This window comes from Hippocampus zosterae, chromosome 1, assembly GCF_025434085.1.
Source record: "Hippocampus zosterae strain Florida chromosome 1, ASM2543408v3, whole genome shotgun sequence".
Taxonomy (NCBI): domain Eukaryota; kingdom Metazoa; phylum Chordata; class Actinopteri; order Syngnathiformes; family Syngnathidae; genus Hippocampus; species Hippocampus zosterae.
In genome coordinates, this window is record NC_067451.1 from 32,374,624 (window position 1) to 32,398,188 (window position 23,565).

At 45.2% G+C, this 23,565-nt stretch overlaps 1 protein-coding gene across 3 annotated transcripts in view; it reads right to left on the reverse strand.

The window, feature by feature from the left end:
- zgc:66447 (SLAIN motif-containing protein-like) overlaps positions 1-23,565 on the reverse strand; it is a 30,352-nt gene that overhangs the window by 1,228 nt on the left and 5,559 nt on the right. For 2 of the 3 annotated variants that reach the window (XM_052059566.1, XM_052059546.1), the window contains 4 exons: positions 21,021-21,161; positions 3,725-4,054; positions 3,463-3,606; positions 2,067-2,349 (listed from right to left, as the gene is read on the reverse strand). In XM_052059566.1, coding sequence (XP_051915526.1) covers positions 2,067-2,349; positions 3,463-3,606; positions 3,725-4,054; positions 21,021-21,161 — 898 coding nt within the window. The remainder of the gene's footprint in view (positions 1-2,066; positions 2,350-3,462; positions 3,607-3,724; positions 4,055-21,020; positions 21,162-23,565) is intronic. The other variant, XM_052059555.1, reaches the window with a different exon arrangement.

Below are 23,565 nucleotides of genomic sequence, written 5' to 3' on the forward strand. Positions count from 1 at the left end.
CCAAAAAATGCATAACAAAATAATTTCTTGACACAAAGTGTTTAGGCCTAATACGATATACAGTGGGGCAAATAAGTATTTAGTCAACCACCAATTATGCAAGTTCTCCTACTTGAAAAGATTAGAGAGGCCTGTAATTGTCAACATGTAAACCTCAACCAAGAGATAGAATGTGTGGGAAAAAACTCAGAAAATTACATTGTTTGATTTTTAAAGAATTTATTTGCAAATCATGGTGGAAAATAAGTATTTGGTCAATACCAAAAGTTCATCTCAATACTTTGTTATGTACCCTTTGTTGGCAATAACGGAGGCCAAACGTTTTCTGTAACTCTTCACGAGCTTTTCACACAGTGTTGCTGGTCTTTTGGCCCATTCCTCTATGCAGATCTCCTGTAGAGCAGTGATGTTTTGGGGATGTCGTTGGGCAACAGACTTTCAACACCATCCACAGATTTTCAATGGGGTTGAGATCTGGAGACTGCCTAGGCCACTCCAGGACCTTGAAATGAAAAACTCAGAAAATTACATTGTTTTGATTTTTAAAGAATGAATTGCAAATCATGGTGGAAAATAATTATTTGGTCAGCTACAAAGAAGCAAGATTTCTGGCCGTCAAAGAGGTCTAACTTCTTCTAATGAGGTATAACGTGGCTCCACTCATTACCTGTATTAATGGCGCCTGTTTTAACAGTTTTATTGGTATAAAAGACACCTTTCTACAACCTCAGACAGTCACAATGCAAACTCCACTATGGCCAAGACCAAAGAGCTGTCGAGGGACATCAGAGACAAAATTGTAGACCTGCACCATGCTGGGAAGACTGAATCTGCAATAGGTAAAACTCTTGGTGTAAATAAATCAACTGTGGGAGCAATTATTAGAAAATGGAAGACATACAAGACCACTGATAATCTCCCTCGATCTGGGGCTCCATGCAAGATCTCACAGCGTGGCGTCAAAATGATAACAAGAACAGTGAGCAAAAATCCCAGAACCACACGAGGGGACCTGGTGAATGACCTACAGAGAGCAGGGACCGTAGTAACAAAGGCTACAATCAGTAACACAATGCGCCGCCGGGGACTCAAATCCTGCACTGCCAGACGTGTCCTCCTGCTGAAGAAGCCAGTACACGTCCAGGCCCGTCTGCGGTTCGCTAGAGAGTATTTGGATGCTCCAGAAAAGGACTGGGAGAATGTGTTATGGTCAGATGAAACCAAAATAGAACCTTTTGGTCGAAACCCAGGTTCTGGTGTTTGGAAGAGAAAGAATACTGAATTGCATCCGAAGAACACCATACCCACTGTGAAGCATGGGGGTGGAAACATCATGCTTTGGGGCTGTTTTTCTGCAAAGGGACCTGGACGACTGATCTGTGTAAAGGAAAGAATGAATGGGGCCATGTATCGAGAGATTTGGAGTGAAAATGTCCTTCCATCAGCAAGGGCATTGAAGATGAGACGTGGTTGGGTCTTTCAGCATGACAATGATTCCAAACACACAGCTAGGGCAACAAAGGAGTGGCTTTGTAAGAAGCATTTCAAGGTCCTGCAGTGGCCTAGCCAGTCTCCAGATCCTCAACCCCATAGAAAATCTGTGGAAGTTGAAAGTCCATGTTGCCCAACGACAGCCCCAAAACATCACTGCTCTACAGAAGATCTGCATGGAGGAATGGGCCAAAATACCAGCAACACTGTGTGAAAAGCTCGTGAAGAGTTACAGAAAACGTTTGGCCTCCGTTATTGCCAACAAAGGCTACATAAAGTATTGAGATGTTGATATATTGACCAAATACTTATTTTCCACCATGATTTGCAAATTAAAAAAAAAAAAATCAAACAATGTAATTTTCTGTGTTTTTTCCCCACATTCTGTCCCTCATGGTTGAGGTTTACCCATGTTGACAATTACAGGCCTCTCTAATCTTTTCAAGTAGGAGAACTCGCACAATTGGTGGTTGACTAAATACTTATTAAATACTTACAAGTTGGACATCAAGCAGTACCAATGCAAACAGATTGTGTTCATCATTCGGGCTTCCAAAGTGTTTTGTGGCGCTTACCTCCTGGCCGGCTGTGATAGTTTGCTTCTGGTGGATACAGACTGTCCTCGGGCCGCAGCGATCCGCCCAGCGCCAGTGGACGCTCTGGCTGGAATGGGTCCGCCATTAGAAGAGCCAGCAGGCTGGACCCGGCGAGCGCCCGAAGCAGGCGGTGCTTGGATAACAGGCAGCCCTCTGGAAGGCTGACGAGATGCCATTGAGCCCACAGGGGCAACAGCTTTCACCGGAGCTCGCAGAGAAAGAGGAGATTGGCCGTTGCTGCGCAGTCGACTGCCTGCCATACCTTTAATGAAACAACAGAGTGGTTGTCAGTGGTGGGTTTACGGCACAGTGTAAAAGTGAAGACTAAGGAGAGAGGTAAAAAAAAAAAGGTATGTTGCACATCAGCGCTTTTTACATTGGGGGCAAGCGGGTTTAATAGGCAAGGAAGTGCGATTGTCAAATAAGGAATGAAACTCGAGGCATGTCACAATGAGGCAACGTTCGGGACACCTGCACTATTTCATGCGTTTCAGTATAAGCGCTTTATCAAAATGTACGGTTGCACAGATATAAGAGGATTCGGATGCCAGAGAGTGGTTGTACTTTGCGATTGGCGTTGAACTCGATAGAAGTGTTTCTAGTCATTTGTTTTTCTAAAATTGTTCCATGTACTCTTAATTTAGTCCACCGTTTTGGAACAGGAAGAATGTTGATATACAGTAGATCTTGACATGTCCTGTGAGTGTCTATAAGGAGCAGGCTAACTGTGTTGATGGGCCAGATTTAATTTTTCAAATAGACAGATGTAGGACGTAATTCATAGATGAGGTATATCATTTTTTAAGTGTGTAAATGAGAATGTAAAATATTGAAAATGAGAGCTACTTCTAGGTTTCTGATGAATACAAAATGGTCACCAGTTCGATAAACACTTCTGTAATAACCCCTCTTTTGCTCAAATGACCTTCCATTTGACGTTTTTATAAATAATACATTTCAATCAATGCAAAGACACTGATCATGTTTATGATTTGTTGCAATCATGAATGATTTAACAAGTTTGGAAACAATGATCAACACTATACGGAACACTTTATTTCATGTGGTTCTTGCCACCTGGTGTGCCACCATGCTGATGACACCCACTCTTGGAAAATGTAAAGGAAGTGTGTTATCTAAGATAACCGAGTCCTACATATTACTTTAGCTTTAACAGCGCTCAGATAACAGACAGTTTTTTCCCCTGATAACATTTACGTACATTGGTGAGTTCCTAATTCCAATAATTGAAATAATCGGAAGTGGCAGCAGGGCGGTGGAATGGAAGGGTCATTGCTGAGGGATTGGGTAGACAACAGGCGGGCGGATGTCATTCTATTCGAGGAGGGGTCCGGGGTAAAGAGGCAGGGGTTACCTGAGGACGGGGAGGGAGTCAAGTGGGACATGCGGTTGCCAGAGCTCTGGAGGTTAGCCTCCATGCTGCGGCTGTTCCTGACTGCCTCCAGGGAACGTAGGCTGGTGCGGGGGGCCAGATTAGGCATGCTGTGCCTCAACTCTTCTGAAACCGCAGGTTGAGAACACACGAAAAACGTCATCACCTTGACTGCTGGTCGTGCTTTCACCAAGTATCCAAAAATAAAGTTCCAAAAGCTGCAAATAAATCAAATCTTGCATACCCTCACTCTTGGCAAACTTGAGAAGCTCTGCACTGGGGCCCTGGAGAGCACGTCTGGGGGTTCTTGTGTGAGGGATCCCCAGTCTGCCACCGTGCTCCTGACCATGGTTGGAGGTTGAGGGCGACAGACATCGCGGTGAGCCCAAGGGCGAGGGGGTGAAGCGGTGGCGTTGCAGGGGCACAGGACTGCATTCATCCTCTTCATCTTCCAGGCTGTAGTTGTCAAATTCCTGGTCGCTGAAGGTGCCGCCCCTGCGAAGTGATTGCAGGGACGTTGTTGAGCTGCGACGTGATGCAGAGGCCGAACTGGAAGCGTAATCCTGCCTCAGACCTAGGATTAAAAATATGCACGGTGAATTAAATCATGGACAGACCCTCCCAGACCTTCCAGCTCCTTCAGACGGAGACTGATACACCCGTGCTGCAAGAGGGAGAGGTACCGCCGCTCATTGTGGGACAAATAAAGGTTTTCTTATCTTATCTAAAACGTTAACACAGATTCCGGAGGATTTCCTTTATTTTGTATTTAGAACAAGAACATGACAATGTGATATCCCAAAACGAGCCGCATCCACACTGCCGGAATTTTCTTCCTTTTCCCCTTGCATCGCTGCATACACGTGTGTGTGTGTGTGTGTGTGTTTGTATGGCTATACTTGTGAGGACCACTGTGATTATAAGACCAACGTAGTGAGGACATTTTTGACAAGTGAGGACATTTAGGCCAGTCCTCACAAGTTTTTCATTCTAAAGGCCTCTAGAGGGTTTATATAGGCATCTCTCAAAGTTTCAGAGAGGTCCTCACAAATATACCAAAAATGATTTTTTGTGTGTATTTTCATTTAAATTCAATACACACACTTTTTACTCACTACCGCCACCTATTGATTTCTGAAATATTTTTGTTCCAACAAAACTGAAACTATAGAAAACAGTCTCATGGGCTTATTAGAAAGTAAAACAATGATGTATTTTTTATTATATCTAATATTTGTCTAAGTTTAACTTTTTTAACAAACATCTTTTTATGAAATAGAACTTGTTATGCAAACCCAAATCTGGAATATGGCCTCAGACCCACCCGAAATTACACCTTAAATCAAACCACTAAATAAAAAACCTAAAATAATTTAGTGAAGTACACACTTATTCCATTTGTGACATATTGAGGTTTTAGTTGTCATTTCATAGCTCCACATTTGTAATTTGAAGTGCACATTTCTAACATTAAGCAAAGCTCTCTGTGAGTATTTTTACTGAGTAATGTTTTATATTCTATTGTATACTACTGATGGAACTATTATTTACTATTATATTTAGGGCATCAGTCTCATCTTTTCCATAAGGACACAAGGACAGAGGTGGCAGAATAAATGTGCACTCAATTGTATTAGTGTTACTTTTGAAAAATATGACATGTAAAAAAAAAAGAGTCCTTGAATAAGAGTAAATATGTACGTAGTGGGGCAGCCCGGTAGTCCAGTGGTTAGCACGTCGGCTTCACAGTGCAGAGGTACCGGGTTCGATTCCAGCTCCAGCCTCCCTGTGTGGAGTTTGCATGTTCTCCCGGGCGTGGGTTTTCTCCGGGTGCGCCGGTTCCCTCCCACATTCCAAAAACATGCGTAGCAGGCTGATTGAACACTCTAAATTGTCCCTAGGTGTGAGTGTGAGTGCGAATGGTTGAACGTTTCTGTGTGCCCCGCGATTGGCTGGCAACCGATTCAGGGTGTCCCCCGCCTACTGCCCGAAGACAGCTGGGATAGGCTCCAGCACCCCCGCGACCCTAGTGAGGATCAAGCGGCTCGAAAGATGAATGAATGAATGAATGTACGTAGTGAAAGAATCACAAGTACTGAGTAATTGGTGATACAACGTCCGCATCACAGCAGACGCTGCACCGATCCGCCTGTCGATCTCCCGCTCCCTCCTACCCCCACTTGTGAACAAGACCCCAAGATACTTGAACTCCTCCACTTGGGGTAAGATCTCTTCCCCGACCCGGAGGGGGCACTCCACCCTTTTCCGACTGAGGACCATGGTTTCAGATTTGGAGGTGCTGATTCTCATCCCAACCGCTTCACACTCGGCTGCGAAACGCTCCAGTGAGAGTTGGAGAGCCCCGTTTGAAGGAGCCAACAGCACCACATCATCTGCAAAAAGCAGGGATGCAATACTGAGGCCCCCAAAACGGACCCCCTCAACGCTTCGGCTGCGCCTACAAATTCTGTCCATAAAGGTTATGAACAGAATCAGCGACAAACGGCAGCCTTGGCGGAGTCCTACCCCCACTGGAAACGATTCCGACTTACTGCTGGCAATGCGAACCAAACTCTGACATCGGTGGTATAGTGACCGAACAGCCCGTATCAGGGGGTTCGGTACCCCATACCCACGAAGCACCCCCCACAGAACTCCCCGAGGGACACGGTCAAACGCCTTCTCCAAGTCCACAAAACACATGTAGACTGGTTGGGCGAATTCCCACATACCCTCAAGGACCCTACTAAGGGTGTAGAGCTGGTCCACTGTTCCACGGCCGGGACGAAAACCACACTGCTCCTCCTCAATTGGCGGCTCGACTTCCTGACGGACCCTCCTCTCCAGCACCCCTGAATAGACCTTACCAGGGAGGCTGAGGAGTGTGATCCCTCTGTAGTTGGAACACACCCTCCGGTCCCCCTTTTTAAAAAGAGGGACTACCACCCCGGTCTGCCAATCCAGAGGCACTCTCCCTGTTGACCACGCGATGTTGCAGAGGCGTGTCAACCAGGACAGCCCCACAACATCCAGAGCCTTGAGGAACTCCGGGCGGATCTCATCCACCCCTGGGGCCCTACCACCGAGGAGCTTTTTAACCACATCGGTGACTTCAACCACAGAGATAGGAGAGCCCACCTCAGAGTCCCCAGGCTCTGCTTCCTCCAAGGAAGGCGTGTTGGTGGAGTTGAGGAGGTCTTCGAAGTACTCTGCCTACCGGTTCACAACGTCCCGAGTCGAAGTCACCAGCGCCCCATCCCCGCTGTACACAGTGTTAGTGGTGCACTGCTTCCCCCTCCTGAGACGTCGGATGGTTGACCAGAATTTCCTCAAATCCGTCCGGAAGTCGGCTTCCATGGCCTCGCCGAACTCTTCCCACGCTCGGGTTTTTGCCTCGGCGACCACCGAAGCCGCGGTCCGCTTGGCCAGTCGATACCCGTCAGCTGCCTCTGGGGTCCCACAGGCCATAAAGGCTCGATAGGACTCCTTCTTCAGCTTGACGGCATCCCTTACTGCTGGTGTCCACCAGCGAGTCCGGGGATTGCCGCCACGACAGGCACCAACCACCTTACGGCCACAACTCAGATTGGCCGCCTCAACAATAGAGGCACGGAACATGGTCCACTCGGACTCAATGTCCCCCGTCTCCCCCGGAACATGGGAAAAGCTCTGTCGGAGGTGGGAGTTGAAACTCCTTCTGACAGGGGATTCCGCCAGACGCTCCTAACAAACCCTCACTATACGTTTGGGTCTGCCAGGACGGACCGGCATCTTCCCCCACCATCGGAGCCTACTCACCACCAGGTGGTGATCAGTTGACAGCTCCGCCCCTCTCCTCACCCGAGTGTCCAGAACATGCGGCCGCAAATCCGATGATACAACTACAAAGTCGATCATCGAACTGCGGCCTAGGGTGTCCTGGTGCCAAGTGCACATATGGACACCCTTATGCTTTAACAAGGTGTTCGTTATGGACAATCCGTGACGAGCACAGAAGTCCAATAACAAAACACCACTCGGGTACTGATCGGGGGGGCCGTTCCTCCCAATCACGCCCCTCCAGGTATCACTGTCATTCCCCACGTGAGCATTGAAGTCCCCCAGCAGAACAAGGGAGTCCCCAGCAGGAGTACTCTCCAGCACACCCTCCAAGGACTCCAAAAAGGGTGGGTATGCTGAGCTGCTGTTTGGTGCATATGCACAAACAACAGTCAGGACCCGTCCACCCACCCGAAGGCGGAGGGAGACAACCCTCTCGTCTACCGGTGTGAACCCCAATGTACAGGCACTGAGCCGGGGGGCAATGAGTATGCCCACACCTGCTCTGCGCCTCTCACCGTGAGCAACTCCAGAGTGGAAGAGAGTCCAACCCCTCTCGAGAGAACTGGCACCAGAACCCAGGCTGTGTGTGGAGGCAAGTCCGACTATATCCAGTCGGAAATTCTCTGCCTCACACACCAGCTCGGGCTCCTTCCCTGCCAGAGAGGTGACATTCCATGTCCCAAGAGCTAGCTTCTGCAGCCGAGGATCGGACCGCCAGGGTCCCCGCCTTTGGCTGCCGCCCAGCTCACATTGCACCCGACCCATTTGGCCCCTCTCATGGGTGGTGAGCCCATGGGAAGGGGGACCCACGTTGCCTCTTCGGGCTGTGCCCGGCCGGGCCCCATGGGTGTAGGCCCGGCCACCAGGCGCCTGCCAACGAGCCCCACCTCCAGGCCTGGCTCCAGAAGGGGGCCCCGGTGACCCGCGTCCGGGCAAGGGAAACCTAGATCCATTTATTGTATTCATCATTGGGGTCTTTGAGTCGTGCTTTGTCTGGCCCCTCACCTAGAACCTGTTTGCCATGGGTGACCCTGCCAGGGGCATAAAGCCCCAGACAACTTAGCTTCTAGGATCATTGGGACACACAAACCCCTCCACCACGGTAAGGTGATGACTCACGGAGGGCCCCAGAAAATCCAATTCATTTTATTCTGCTTTGGACATTGAAACTGGAAAATATGACTTGCATTCAATAAGTAAAGAATTCCAATTCCAAGAAACCAAGAAACGATTAAATTCCATATTAGAGTTTGGAATTATGTTGCTTTAAAGACAATTGTAAATTTTTAAGTCAGTTTAAATATACTGTGTGTGCGGTTGTGTTTGTGAACATATATATAATTTTATTTGCTGTAATTATTTTAGGAGTATGTGACATTGGTGATCCGCGTTACTCAAATACTGTATGTAGATGTTGCTCAAAATTTATCATGCTCTCCTTCACATCAGACCTCAAAGTTCACAAAGGCTGTGGGAACTTTGATAATTGACTTAATCATTGGCCATGAAGGGGAGCGGCTGTTACCTGCTCCAAAACGAAGTTTTTGCAGCACCCCTCCCCCCAGACATGAGTTTGTTTACATTTCATTTAGCAGAGCTGCGCAGAAGCCAGCCACAACGCTTTGCAAGAAAAAAATGAGTTAGGTACTGTATTGCAGAAGTGTCCCCAGCATATCCAATTTATTTCATTCAGCTTTGGACATGGAAACTGGAAAATATGACTTGCATTCAATAAGTAAATAATTGTTTCATCTAAATTCCATATTAGAGTTTGGAATTATGTTGCTTTAAAAACAATTGTAAAATTGTAAGTCAGTTTAAATATACTGTGTGTGCGCGGAGAATGTGACATTGGTGAGCCTAGTTACTCAAATACTGTATGTAGATGTTGCTCAAAATTTATCATGCTCGCCTTCACAGCAGACCTCAAAGTTCAAAAAGGCTAAGGCAATTTTGATAATTGACTTAGTCATTGGCAATTTTGATAATTGACTTAGTCATTGGCCATGAAGAGGAGCGGCTGTTACCTGCTCCAAAACGAAGTTTTTGCTGCACCCCTCCCCCCAGACATGAGTTTGTTTACATTTCAATTAGCAGAGCTGCGCAGAAGCCAGCCACAACGCTTTGCAAGAAAAAATGAGTTAGGTACTGTATTGCAGAAGTGTCCCCAGCATATCCAATTTGTTTCATTCTGCTTTGGACATTTCAACTGGATCATTATGATTTGCATCCAATAAGTAACAACAGTAAGTATTCTTTAGTAAGAAATCATGTTTGCGTTGCTCAATCAGTCTTGATAACAGAATTTCCTTATGTGGGACATGACTACGGTACACGTCCTTTATGAACATGCAAGTGTGTTAACAAAATACATGTGTAAGAACACAAGCAGTAAAATGCAAAAATATATGCCCCAACAACACAAATAACACAAAAACGGCAGTATACAGTACAGGTATATGAACAAAACACATTATAACAAGAGTAGTCACAAAATGAGGGCTCTTTGCTCCAAAATGAGACCTATAACAGCTGGTGGCTTTTCTTTCCAATCACTCACTATCTCGAACTTGACCTCCCCTCGATCACCACCCAAGACAGCGTTGCTCAGCTGATGTTGTGCAACAAATGTCTGAAGGCATCCACGGGACCCTTCAAAGTCCTCCATGCCCATAGCGCGATGGAACTCGCCTTCTCTCTGATTAGCGCTCCAGTTAGCGCAAATTGTTTTCAAATCTCTAAATGACCTTTTCAAATCTCTAAATTACCTCGTGCCACCTTACCTCGCTGACCTCATCTGGTCTGCGGACCAGACATTATTAGAAGGACCAAGAACTAAACTGAGGCTCAGAGGGGATGGAGCCTTTTCTGTTGCTGGTCCCTCTCTCTGGAATGACCTCCCACTGAACATTCGGCAAGCCTCCTCACTGCCCATCTTCAAAACGCGCCTCAAAACTCACTTGTATTCTTTGGCATTTGACTCACCATGACTTAGATTTGTTCTTGGTTTTGCTGTTCGGTGCTTTCTACCGTATTTATTACAGACTGCGTTACTGTTTGTTGTATATGTTAAATTGCTCCATGTAAAGCACTTTGTATGCAGCGATGGCTGTTTGAAAGTGCTCTATAAATAATGTTGAGTTGAGTTAGCATGATAGCAGGTCAAGCATTCCAGGAAACGTTCATTTACTCTACAGTCCGTCGAGCCACAAGCAACTTGCTTTGAGCATCTAATCGGATGCATTCCATGTTCTCTTCCACAGTCATTACCATTCCTTTGTTTGGATGCAACGATCGACAGGACGTAAATGTAAATGAATGGAATAGAAAGTCGTTCACGATTCCAGTAAACTCATGCTAATAGAGAGATTCTGCTGTTTTTGTGCCAAAGAGAGTAAAAAGTGGTGCAGACCGTTATTCCGCGGTATCGAACGGGACTTGCTTGAGTTTGCTCTAATTCGAGCTTCCGTATGGCTTCCAGGTTCCATTTATCGGAACGTTCGTCCGTTGTTATGAATCGATCACTAATGTAATATCCATCCATCCATATTCCACCGCTTATCCAAGGTCGGGTCACAGGGGCAGCAGCTTTAGCAGGGAAGCCCAGACTTCCCTCTCCCCAGCCACTTCTCCTAGCTCTTCCCGGGGATTCTGAAACGTTCCCAGGCCAGCTGAGTGACACAGTCTCTCCAGCGTGTCTTGGGTTGTCCCCGGGGCCTCCTGCCGGTGGGACATGCCCGGAACACGTTTAAAACTCATTTCGGCCGCTTGTATCTGGGATCTCATTCTTTCGGTCACGACTCATTGCTCATGACAGTAGATGAGGGTTGGAACGTAGATCAACCGGTAAATTGAGAGCTTCGCCCTTTGGCTCAGCTCCTTCTTCACCACGACTGACCGATACAAAGCGCGCAGAGCAAGCAGCAGCCGCTTCACCGCTGCGCCTGTCGATCTCTCATTCCCTCCTGCCCTCACTTGCAAACAAGACCCCAAAATACTTAAACTCCTCCACTTGGGACAAGATCTCCTCCCCGACCCGGAGAGAGAACTCCACCCTTTTCCGACTGATTTTCATCCCAACCACTTCATACTCAGCTGCGAAACGCTCAAGTGAGAGTTGAAGGGCCCTGCTTGAAAGAGCCAACAGTCCCACATCATCTGCAATAAGCAGAGATGTAATACTGAGGCCACCAAAATGGACCCCCATCAACACTTACACTGCGCCTAGAAATTGCCAATGTCCGTAATGTTTATGAACAGAATCGATGACAAAGGGCAGCCTTGGCGGAGTCCAACCCTCACTGGAAACGATTCTGACTTACTGCCGGTAATGTGAACCAAATTCTGACATCTGTGGTGGAGGGACCAAAGTGCCCGCATCAGGGGATTCGGTACCTCATACTCCTGAAGCAATCATATAATGTAATATCGTACTCAAATGTGTAATGCATAGATTTTTATTCTGGGTGAGGGAATTTTCGTTTGACAGAAGTCCATAGATGGCAATACTTACTGTAATTATGTTTCATTGAACAATTATAATATTTAAGTCTGGTTTAAAAAATATGAACAGGTATATACATTTGTGTTATTACAGTTGCTGAAACATATAGATGTTGCTTGAAATTTATCATGCTCCCCTCAAAACAGACCGCAGAGTAAAATAAAAGTTAAAGGCTGAGCAATTTTAGTTTATCGTTGGCCATGAAGGGGGGAGGGGCTGTTCCCAGCTCCAAACCCTCGCAGTTGCATTGTTTGAACCTAGTTTATTCAGCTCCCCTCCCCCACACTAGTTTGAGCACGTGATCAATTAGGAGCGCGGTTCATACAGCAGCAACAAAGCTTTGCAAGAAGAGTTGAGTGTTGCAGTCGTGTCCCCAGAAAATCTAATTCGTTTTATTCTGCTTTGGACATCGAAACTGTATAATACGAATTGCATCCAATAAGTAAATAATAATGATGTTTCATCACAATTCCATATTAGCATTTGGGAATAATGTTGCTTTCAGAACAATTACAATATTTTAAGTCGTTTTTAAAATATGTGTGTGTGTGTATATACTGTATATATATACAGTATGTATATACACACACATGTATATATGCTGTGCTCATTTTAGGAGTACATGACATTGGTGTAAACAAGATTTCATAAAATATGTTGATATTGCTTGACATTTACTATGCCCCACTTCAAAACGGACCTCAGAGGAAAAGTGAAGGAGTTTTGGTTATGAAGGGGCGGGGCTGTTTTCACACCGCAAAACGTCACAGTTACGTTGCAGGAAACGAGTTTCTACAGCTACCCTCCCCCACATCACACTCGCTGACCATCAATTAGGAAACGCGCGCTTTGCTACCTGCACAAAAGGAAGGCGTTGAGAAGAGTGAGCGTACGAGTCAGCATCATCGAGAAAACCCCAGAAAGTGACAAATACTTCAGAATTAAAGCAGGTAAGACACTCAAGTTTTGAATATTTTCTTACAAGTTAGTTATTCTAAGTAATTCGGGCAGGCTCAAAGGTTCGTGTTATATCAGCATTAGAGTGAAACCAACTATATGAATAACTCTACTATGCTGTACCTAAGGAGTTGTCACCAAGATAGAAAGTTTCCTCTCAAACAATAAACTTTCAATAGGCCGTCAGACACACAATACAGCGCCACAGAATAGGCCGTTGGTGTGGTAAAATCAAGTTTTAACACCACCACCCCCCCCCGCCCGCCGCCGTCTCGTCGTCGTCGCCATTTTAGTTGAGCAGAAAATTAGTTGCAAATGACCCAGCGTCTTTCGCCGCCGCCGCCATCTTAGTTGAGCAGAGAATTAGTTGCAAATGGAACCAGTGTCTTTCCATATACAGATAGTAACTGCAAAAAGACGATGTAAAATACCAAGCAATTTACAGATAACAAAGTGGGTTGAACGAAATATTATACTGTGAACCATTATCAACACAAAAGTTAAAATAAAATAATAATAAAGGTTAAATGTGTGGATCACCAAAACCTATGCATTTTGGGCTGAAAACCCCCCCCACTTATATGAGGAGAGATGCATATTTTCTATGTTTGTTAAGCTTTCTACTATTTTATGGGGACATTTTGATGATTTTTTTTGTGGCAACATACATTGTCACCGTCATCAACCTTTGCGATTTGTAACCACACTCGCTCATCGTTTATTGATCCCAAATAAACTTATTGGCAAAGCCGAATTAGTGGTGATTGAAACTTTGACTTTTCAAACGTCAAACCAGTTATTGGCCCAGGCTTATAAAAACACACTAGTGATGCATTCTCAGCATGAATCTTAACCTTATCATACTCATATCAACTTAGTGATTAGACGTTAATCGGCAAATTAGTGGATGAATGTTGATGTAATTCAAGGAGAAAAAAAATGCTCTGGCGTGCAGAGATTTAGTGAATATGCGTTCATTTTAGTCGCCACATACTAAGAGAAATTTCCTCTTCTGGGAATATAATAGGATGAACGTGGAAGGAATTCAAACAAATTTGATTAAAAAGTACACATGCGTTCAAAGAATTAATGTAAATATTGTAATTATATACAGAAATTGCATCTTAATAGGTGTATGAAAAGATTGACCTGGGTACAGCTCACGTGGAAAATTGTTCTCTCCGCACTCTGTGTCGGCCATCATTGTTATTGGATTGCCAAATACTTGGAAATAAGCCTCTCTTTGTGACGCAGATGATTCGCCAAATATGTAGTGGCAACTAGTACAGTATTAAATTTACATTTATTAAGTTTTTAATTTTCTGAAATATCGATTGCTGGTATTGGCAGCCTCCACGATAACCTTAAAATAATGCCGGTATCAGCCTGATACCATTATTTGGTTTCGGCACGTACCTATCTTTGCCAAGCACTGGAAATGAGTGATATAGACATTTTTAAAAATTATAATAAGTCGACTTCTAATTGATTATCCGGTCAGTTTCAAATGCTTTATTTGCCCATATTAAACAAAATAAGTTATTTCTATAAGGTATTTCTGTTTTGCCATGTTAATGTGTTCGATTAATATTTTATCCCACAGAACTATCTTGTCATGTAAGCCTGAATTATCAGTACTATTCTCTAACATCATTAATTGCAATGGTATTTTCTGATCTTTTTTTTTTTTTTTAATAACAGATGGACAATCCCACTGAAGATGGTGATTATTCTGACTCAAGTCTTTTTGGATCAGATGAGGAATACAAACCAACTAAGACATCCTCTGAGTCGAGTGATGACGAGGAGATATTCCATCCAAAGGTAGAAAAATTGTTCTCTTATGATACATCCAGTGAAGACTCTACAAGTCATCAGACATATGAAGCAGAGGAGCACAGTCATGTCTGCAATTCGTAAAGAAGGTAACCCATTAACCTATGTAAAAACAAAAGATGAGCAAAGAAGATCCTTCTTTAACCATAAAAGCATTTACAAAAAGGGAAGGCAAACGAGTTTGGCACAGAAGTCATTATTGCTTCTACTGTGGCCAATCAAATTTAAAGATGGCAAGGCAATTGGAAAGGAAACATAAGGAATCACAAAATCTGTGGGGGGGTTTGTGAACACATAACAAAGGAACAAACTACACAATCAACTCTGAGACGGTCCAGTCTCCTACAAAAGGAAAGATGACAGAAGTACAAACGAGCACGAAAGCAACACATTCTACCCGTATGTAATCAACTCTTTTCACGCGTAGCAAGTCTACTCCTGTAGCGTTCACAAGTCCCATTTTATATCGGTGCTGCCCCGCATACTAGCATTTACTCCAGAGTAAATGTTTAAACCACCTCCTGAGCAGGGTTACATTTGCTCCGTTTTAAGCTGTTTTCAGGGGCTACACTGGTGTAACTTTGTACGTGGCAACGCTCGACATGGGGGCAGTCGGCTTTTGGGGTGCGGGGGGGCAGAACGGATGAATGGACATGTCAAGAGTTTTAATTTCTCCATATTTTGTTCCGGTCAGTTGTCACGCAGTATGAGGAACATATATAAATTATATTTAATCCTTGTGTATTTTTAGCCGTTATAAATCAAATGTTTCTTGGAAATAATGCGGCGTAAATTCACTCTAGCACCTAAAGCACTATGAAATGACATACAACAAAAATTTCTACTGTACAATATTACACGATCGATTACAGCATTGTTTTGGGTATTTTTGTATTTAGATTCATGTTCTTACCATTTCATTTATCAAATGCATTGCCCACACTGGACAATGTAATCTATCAATATAAGTTGTTTTTCGAAACCCCTGCTATTCGCGTTCAATAGAGACCAGGGTCGTTCACTGGCTGCCACTGGAATGCACTTGAAGGGGGAAGATAATTTATGGATGATGGTTATTTTGAATCAGGAATCAGTATTATTTCTGCCAAATATTTGCATTGGTCTAACAAAATTTAATTATGTCGGTTGGTTCACACTGACTAGCATGAAATCATACAAGATGTTCTTGTAACATACCTTTCAAATGTTATATGTTGCCCAGTAAATCTTCTCTATTCTTAATGGAAGCACGAACTTGTATTTAATACATAATACAATGATTTGCATGTCATGTTCAACCTCTATTTAATTGGCTACACTACTATGTTGGAATTGATGGCTGCAACACGTTCCAAACAAGCTGGGACAAGGTGGTTTTGGATGCAGTGCTCTCTGATAGGTCGAAGGTCATGGCCTTTGAATGTTAGCTGTTTTTGGCCTTGCCGCTTACATGCACTGATTGGTCCAGATTCTCTGAACCTTTTGATATTATGGACCAAAGATGACGTAATCCCTCAATTCCTTGCAATTATACGTTGTGAAACTCTGTCCTTCAACGATTCAACTTGTGGTGACCCTCACCCAATCTTTGCTTGTGAATTCAGGATAGCTACTTTTTGACCCAATCATGGCACCCACCCATTCACAGTTAGCCTGTTCACCGGTGGGATGTGACAAACAGGGGTTTGATGAGCATTACTCAACATTATTTTTTTTGCTAGCTGTTCCATCTTTTATGGAACGCATTACAGCCATTAAATTCTAAGTTAAATATTATTGGAAAAAATTAAATGTACCAATTTGAACATTGAATGTTGTCTTGTCTTTGTAATGCTTCACTTAAATATAGGTTGGACATGATTTGCAAATCATTGTATTCTGTTTTGATTGATGAGCATAATGTCCCAATTTCACTGGAATTGGGTTACTAAATGAATGCCTTGATAGCATATTTTTGTTCAACACTGATTTAGTAAAATGTGTCACTTTGTTCTCCTTTTCATGTGGTGGTATCGACCTTTAGCCCCAAAAGGGGAAAAGCATCTCTCCAAAAGAGGGAAGACTGAATTGGATGGTAAGCTTTGGATGAGGAACTATAACTCTTTTTTCATAATTTAACCAGTTAAAATGCATGCAACATATTTGACAATGAGTGTCAAATCAGGGATGTCCCATTTCATTGCAGATTTGAGTCCAGGCGGGGACCCTGGCGGTCCGATCCTTGGCTGCACAAGCTAGCTCTTGGGACATGGAATGTCACCTCTCTGGCAGGGAAGGAGCCCGAGCTGGTGTGTGAGGCAGAGAATTTCCGACTGGATATAGTCGGACTTGCCTCCACACACAGCCTGGGTTCTGGTACCAGTTCTCTCGAGAGGGGTTGGACTCTCTTCCACTCTGGAGTTGCTCACGGTGAGAGGCGCAGAGCAGGTGTGGGCATACTCATTGCCCCCCGGCTCAGTGCCTGTACATTGGGGTTCACACCGGTAGACGAGAGGGTTGCCTCCCTCCGCCTTTGGGTGGGTGGACGGGTCCTGACTGTTGTTTGTGCATATGCACCAAACAGCAGCTCAGCATACCCACCCTTTTTGGAGTCCTTGGAGGGTGTGCTGGAGAGTACTCCTGCTGGGGACTCCATTGTTCTGCTGGGGGACTTCAATGCTCACGTGGGCAATGACAGTGATACCTGGAGGGGCGTTATTGGGAGGAACGGCCCCCCCGATCAAAACCGAATGGTGTTTTGTTATTGGACTTCTGTGCTCGTCACGGATTGTCCATAACGAACACCTTGTTCAAACATAAGGGTGTCCATATGTGCACTTGGCACCAGGACACCCTAGGCCGCAGTTCGATGATCGACTTTGTAGTTGTATCATCGGATTTGCGGCCGCATGTTCTGGACACTCGGGTGAAGAGAGGGGCGGAGCTGTCAACTGATCACCACCTGGTGGTGAGTAGGCTCCGATGGTGGGGGAAGATGCCGGTCCGTCCTGGCAGACCCAAACGTATAGTGAGGGTTTGTTGGGAGCGTCTGGCGGAATCCCCTGTCAGAAGGAGTTTCAACTCCCACCTCCGACAGAGCTTTTCCCATGTTCCGGGGGAGACGGGGGACATTGAGTCCAAGTGGACCATGTTCCGTGCCTCTATTGTTGAGGCGGCCAATCTGAGTTGTGGCCGTAAGGTGGTTGGTGCCTGTCGTGGCGGCAATCCCCGTACTCGCTGGTGGACACCAGCAGTAAGGGATGCCGTCAAGCTGAAGAAGGAGTCCTATCGAGCCTTTATGGCATGTGGGACCCCAGAGGCAGCTGACGGGTATCGACTGGCCAAGCGGACCGCGGCTTCGGTGGTCGCCGAGGCAAAAACCCGAGCGTGGGAAGAGTTCGGTGAGGCCATGGAAGCGGACTTCCGGACGGCTTCGAGGAAATTCTGGTCCACCATCCAACGTCTCAGGAGGGGGAAGCAGTGCACCACTAACACTGTGTACAGTGGGGATGGGGCGCTGCTGACTTCGACTCGGGACGTTGTGAACCGGTGGGCAGAGTACTTCGAAGACCTCAACTCCACCAACACGCCTTCCTTGGAGGAAGCGGAGCCTGGGGACTCTGAGGTGGGCTCTCCTATCTCTGTGGTTGAAGTCACCGATGTGGTTAAAAAGCTCCTCGGTGGCAAGGCCCCAGGGGTGGATGAGATCCGCCCGGAGTTCCTCAAGGCTCTGGATGTTGTGGGGCTGTCCTGGTTGACACGCCTCTGCAACATCGCGTGGTCAACAGGGAGAGTGCCTCTGGATTGGCAGACCGGGGTGGTAGTCCCTCTTTTTAAAAAGGGGGACCGGAGGGTGTGTTCCAACTACAGAGGGATCACACTCCTCAGCCTCCCTGGTAAGGTCTATTCAGGGGTGCTGGAGAGGAGGGTCCGTCAGGAAGTCGAGCCTCCAATTGAGGAGGAGCAGTGTGGTTTTCGTCCCGGCCGTGGAACAGTGGACCAGCTCTACACCCTTAGCAGGGTCCTTGAGGGTATGTGGGAATTCGCCCAACCAGTCTACATGTGTTTTGTGGACTTGGAGAAGGCGTTTGACCGTGTCCCTCGGGGAGTTCTGTGGGGGGTGCTTCGTGGGTATGGGGTACCGAACCCCCTGATACGGGCTGTTCGGTCACTATACCACCGATGACAGAGTTTGGTTCGCATTGCCAGTAGTAAGTCGGAATCGTTTCCAGTGGGGGTAGGACTCCGCCAGGGCTGCCCTTTGTCGCCGATTCTGTTCATAACCTTTATGGACAGAATTTCTAGGCGCAGCCGAAGCGTTGAGGGGGTCAGTTTTGGGGGCCTCAGTATTACATCCCTGCTTTTTGCAGATGATGTGGTGCTGTTGGCTCCTTCAAACGGGGCTCTCCAACTCTCACTGGAGCGTTTCGCAGCCGAGTGTGAAGCGGTTGGGATGGAAATCAGCACCTCCAAATCTGAAACCATGGTCCTCGGTCGGAATAGGGTGGAGTGCCCCCTCCGGGTCGGGGAGGAGATCTTACCCCAAGTGGAGGAGTTCAAGTATCTTGGGGTCTTGTTCACGAGTGGGGGTAGGAGGGAGCGGGAGATCGACAGGCGGATCGGTGCAGCGTCTGCTGTGATGCGGACGTTGTATCGGTCTGTCGTGGTGAAGAAGGAGCTGAGCCAAAGGGCGAAGCTCTCAATTTACCGGTCGATCTACATCCCAACCCTCACCTATGGTCACGAGCTATGGGTCGTGACCGAAAGAACGAGATCCCGGATACAAGCGGCTGAAATGAGTTTTCTCCGCAGGGTGTCCGGGCTCTCCCTTAGAGATAAGGTGAGAAGCTCAGTCATCCGGGAGGGGCTCAGAGTCGAGCCGCCTCTCCTCCACATCGAGAGGAGCCAGATGAGGTGGCTTGGGCATCTGATTCGGATGCCTCCTGAGCGCCTCCCCGGTTAGGTGTACCGGTCATGTCCCACCGGGAGGAGACCCAGGACACGCTGGAGAGACTGTCACCCAGCTTGCCTGGGAACGACTCGGGATCCCCCGGGGAGAGCTGGAAGAAGTAGCTAGGGAGAGGGAAGTCTGGGCTTCCCTGCTAAAGCTGTTGCCCCCGCGACCCGGCCCCGGATAAGCGGTAGATGATGGATGGATGGAAAAAACCTTACACCCAAAGAGCAGGCAAAATCTAAATTGGAGAAAAAGACAAGTACTTTTATTTTTTTTACGTATAAAATCCACATTGTAAAGCTATCACAAGGTGGTCTTTGTGAGTATCATTAAATTGCAATTGTCATCATATTTAGGGTCTCCCAGAGCAAATTTGAGGAGACCATGGAATGAAGAAGAAAAGGCTGCTGTGGAAAAACACCTGGGGAGACTTATAAAAGGGTGTCAAGCAAGAACAATGCACTGACTGCAAAATGAAAGAGCCGCAGGCCTTGGCTCAAAGAACCTGTAAAGACGTAAAGAACTTCAAGAAAAGATCTGCTTCTCGAGTTCTTCATTTTTAAATTTAAATTTTCTTGCTGGAGTATTTTTTTTCAATTCTTTTCTACTCTTCCTGAGCAGTGTTGTTAAAAATGTTCTTCTTGAGGTGAGATTTAATGTTGACATGTACTTATAAAGTTTTACAATATATTTGATTTAGTTCCGTAAATTAATTGGCCAAAGCATGGGTCACTTTTATTGTAGTAGTAATTGTACAGCAATCAATCGGTTCAAGTTGTGATTGATATATATAATGTATAAATGTGGAACTCTGCTTATCTTAAGTTGAAACTATCAAATTATTCATAAAACAGACTACTCACACTTTTTAAAATTAAAATACAAAATGTCTGCTGTGTAATTGCAGGTTAATAAGAGAGGAAAAACTCTGAAGGCCATACCAAAAGTTGATTTGTATGCTTAACTGCAACAAAACCAAAAAAGATAAGATATTTTAACCAAAGTCACAACAGGAGTGAGGACTTTGAATGTGCCCATTCAGAGTCCTCACTCCTGCTATGATTTCAGTTTCAAGTCTACTTTTTATTGCTCTGTTTTTTAAAGAAGTTGAAGTGGGGAAAGTAGTTGGGGTGACATCTAGTGTACAAATCTAAGACTAGTTCCTCTCTAAACCTATCAGAAAGGGTGGTCCTCACTCCCTATCTGGAGTTACCCGGACCTCACAAATATAGTCTTACAGGAATGTGTGTGTGTGTGTGTGTGTGTGTGTGTGTGTGTGTGTGAGGGAATTCCGCAGTGGCAGGGTGTGAGGTGTGAAGCCTAACACCTGACACTTCTCCTGCCGTGTCACGTTGAATGCAACTTTGTTTCGTTTGACATGAGGTGAAAGCGCACACAGTCGGGGCAGGGTGTCTTCTTACATTTCTGTCCGGTTTTCTGATTTGGGAATTTTGTGGCACCTCTGCACAAACTCTAATCTTTACTCACTCTCTTCTTGTAGGCGAGCCATGATCTGAACATCAGTAAGATCCTGCAGCTTGTAGCCCATGGAGATGGAGTCATCCGAAGTACTGAGCTCGCTGTCTATAGAAGACTGAGAGCTCAGGGCCGAGGGCACACCTGAGACACCTGTCAGGTGGAATGATGTACAGTATTAAAACAAACATGTTGGATTTCGTCATGACATGCTTCATAATATTTGGTTTTGTTTTCCTACCCCAGAAAAAAAACCCTTGTAGAAAATGTTGACTGTATACGATTTCAATAGTTTTTTTTTAACTTGTTGGACAAAACCAAGAAAAGATTGGGTGCAATTAATGGTGCGTTGATGATCACACCAATTTTCCCATGAGGAAAGGCGGATTCTAAATCCGAACGAATCGAAGTTTGCCCAGCTTCCTGGGACTGAAAGTGGTTGACTTCATAAACCGATGTCCATCATTAAGACTAGGAAAATAAAAACACGTTTCAGGTTGAGTACCATGAAGCCCTTCATGAGTCTGATGGGACATTTTCACAAAGTAACAGGGTAATGACAACTTAAGGTCATCATCAGCCCTGCCCCAACCGATTGGATCACAAAATATTCACTTCCTTTCGGATTTGCCAAACTATTTATGACAGACGCTGATTGATGAGGTTCATTTTACTATTCATAAGTGATGACTGACAAAGACAATAGGAAGGAGCTGGAAAGCCAGCTCGTTAAAACACCAACTCGAATAAAATATTGATTTGATGCTTTTTCCCCGGCAAGCAAGTATTTAGCATGATATAAGTCAGTGGTGCCCAAACTTTTTGGACCCCAGATCGACTTTTCAATCAACCAACCTCCCGGGATCACCCCTTACCGCGCGCGTGCACACACACGCGCGTGCGAACACGTACGCACGCCATGATGAGAAACATCCTGATGCGGAGGCATGCGATGCACTTTTGCAGCCTATTAACCATCTAGCTAGCTCACACTTTTTAAAGTGCTTTCCTGGGCCATCTCGATTCCTATTCTTTGCCCGTGCCCTCTCGGTGAATTGTACACGAATCAAACTCTGAATGAGAATAATGACGATAAACGACAAAGCGCAACAGCTCTGATCACAAGCTGCAATTGCAGACTGCTGAGCACTAACAACGTCCGGTGACGTAGATCATGCGCCACCGTCGGTTAAAGATTTAACCTGCGTTATTTATTATTTTTTAAAATATTTTTTCGTGAAAATGAACCTGATGGGATGATTAAGGTGCAGTGTACATTAACACAAAAAATATATTACTAACATGTTCAAAGACACACAAATGGTTGGGTTTTTTTCCTTCTCCTCTACATCCCTCGGATACACTTGGGAACTGTCCTAGATCTACCGGTTGATCAGGATCGACGTAATGGGCACCCCTGATATAAGGTCTTTGTACAAAATGCAAAAGGAGAGGCCTCTAATTTGAAATAAGACAAAACAGGAACAACTTTGCGGATCACAGGTTTGGGATTGTGTTGGAGCACCACACCATAAGCCTTGCAAAAACGGTTACTTACAGGCTTTGATGATTACATTAGCAACATGAGAAAACGGAACACCCATCAAGTCAGATGAGTTAGGCACATTTCATTGATGTTAACACCGTTTAAAGACCTTGAAAAGAGTGTTTAGCCGTCCAAGTATAAATCACACTTACTTAAAACTATTAACCATCTTCCATAGAGGTTATCTTACCTTATTCTGACTTTAATTAAAAGACAGCTCATCATCGTGCCAGAAGTCTAGACTGCAGTTACTCTAATTTACACTGTGGGATTGTCGACCATTTTGCCAGCCACAATTATTGCTGCGCAGCGTGTGAGTGACGATGGCTGTTGTTCTTGTTTTTTGTTTCTTGGCTCGGACCTCATTGGCAGCTGTTACTTTATTGTGTTAACTTTTCAACTTCTGTTTTTGTTCCCCTTGCTGACAGACCTGTTTGAGAACTCTCGCCATGTGCGTGATTTAAAGGGTTTGTGAGACGCTGTGCATTTCATTCTCACCCCTTGGTGTCATTTGTCATGAAAGGGCAAAGAGTGAAGATGCCGACTGCCAGTGTTGCGCCATCATTTTGTTTTTGCGGGAATAACATACTTTACATTAGTAAACTCATATGTCTTTCAGTTGATAAGATGCATCTTATATGCTATTACCGCTACCTATTGTCATTAAGGATAAGAGGGTTTGAAGTCTAACTGTTAACAACGTAAAAATGTTCCTTCAGAAACTCCCTGAAATCCTCATGAGCAATTTAATATGCAACAGTTATGACGCTGAAACCATTTCAATATACATAAATATATCATAATTAACTAATTATAATTTGACCAACATCTTAACAAACTGACTAAAGAGGTCCGACGAGTCGGCCCGCCTTCTCTCATGGTATTAATGTTAAATATTTTCTGTAATTTTGACATCATAACAGCAACCACTGATTCCCTGGGTACTATGACATTGAAAAAGATTAGCAATAATTTCAAGCATATGTGATTTATAGCTGACCCAGTAAAAAA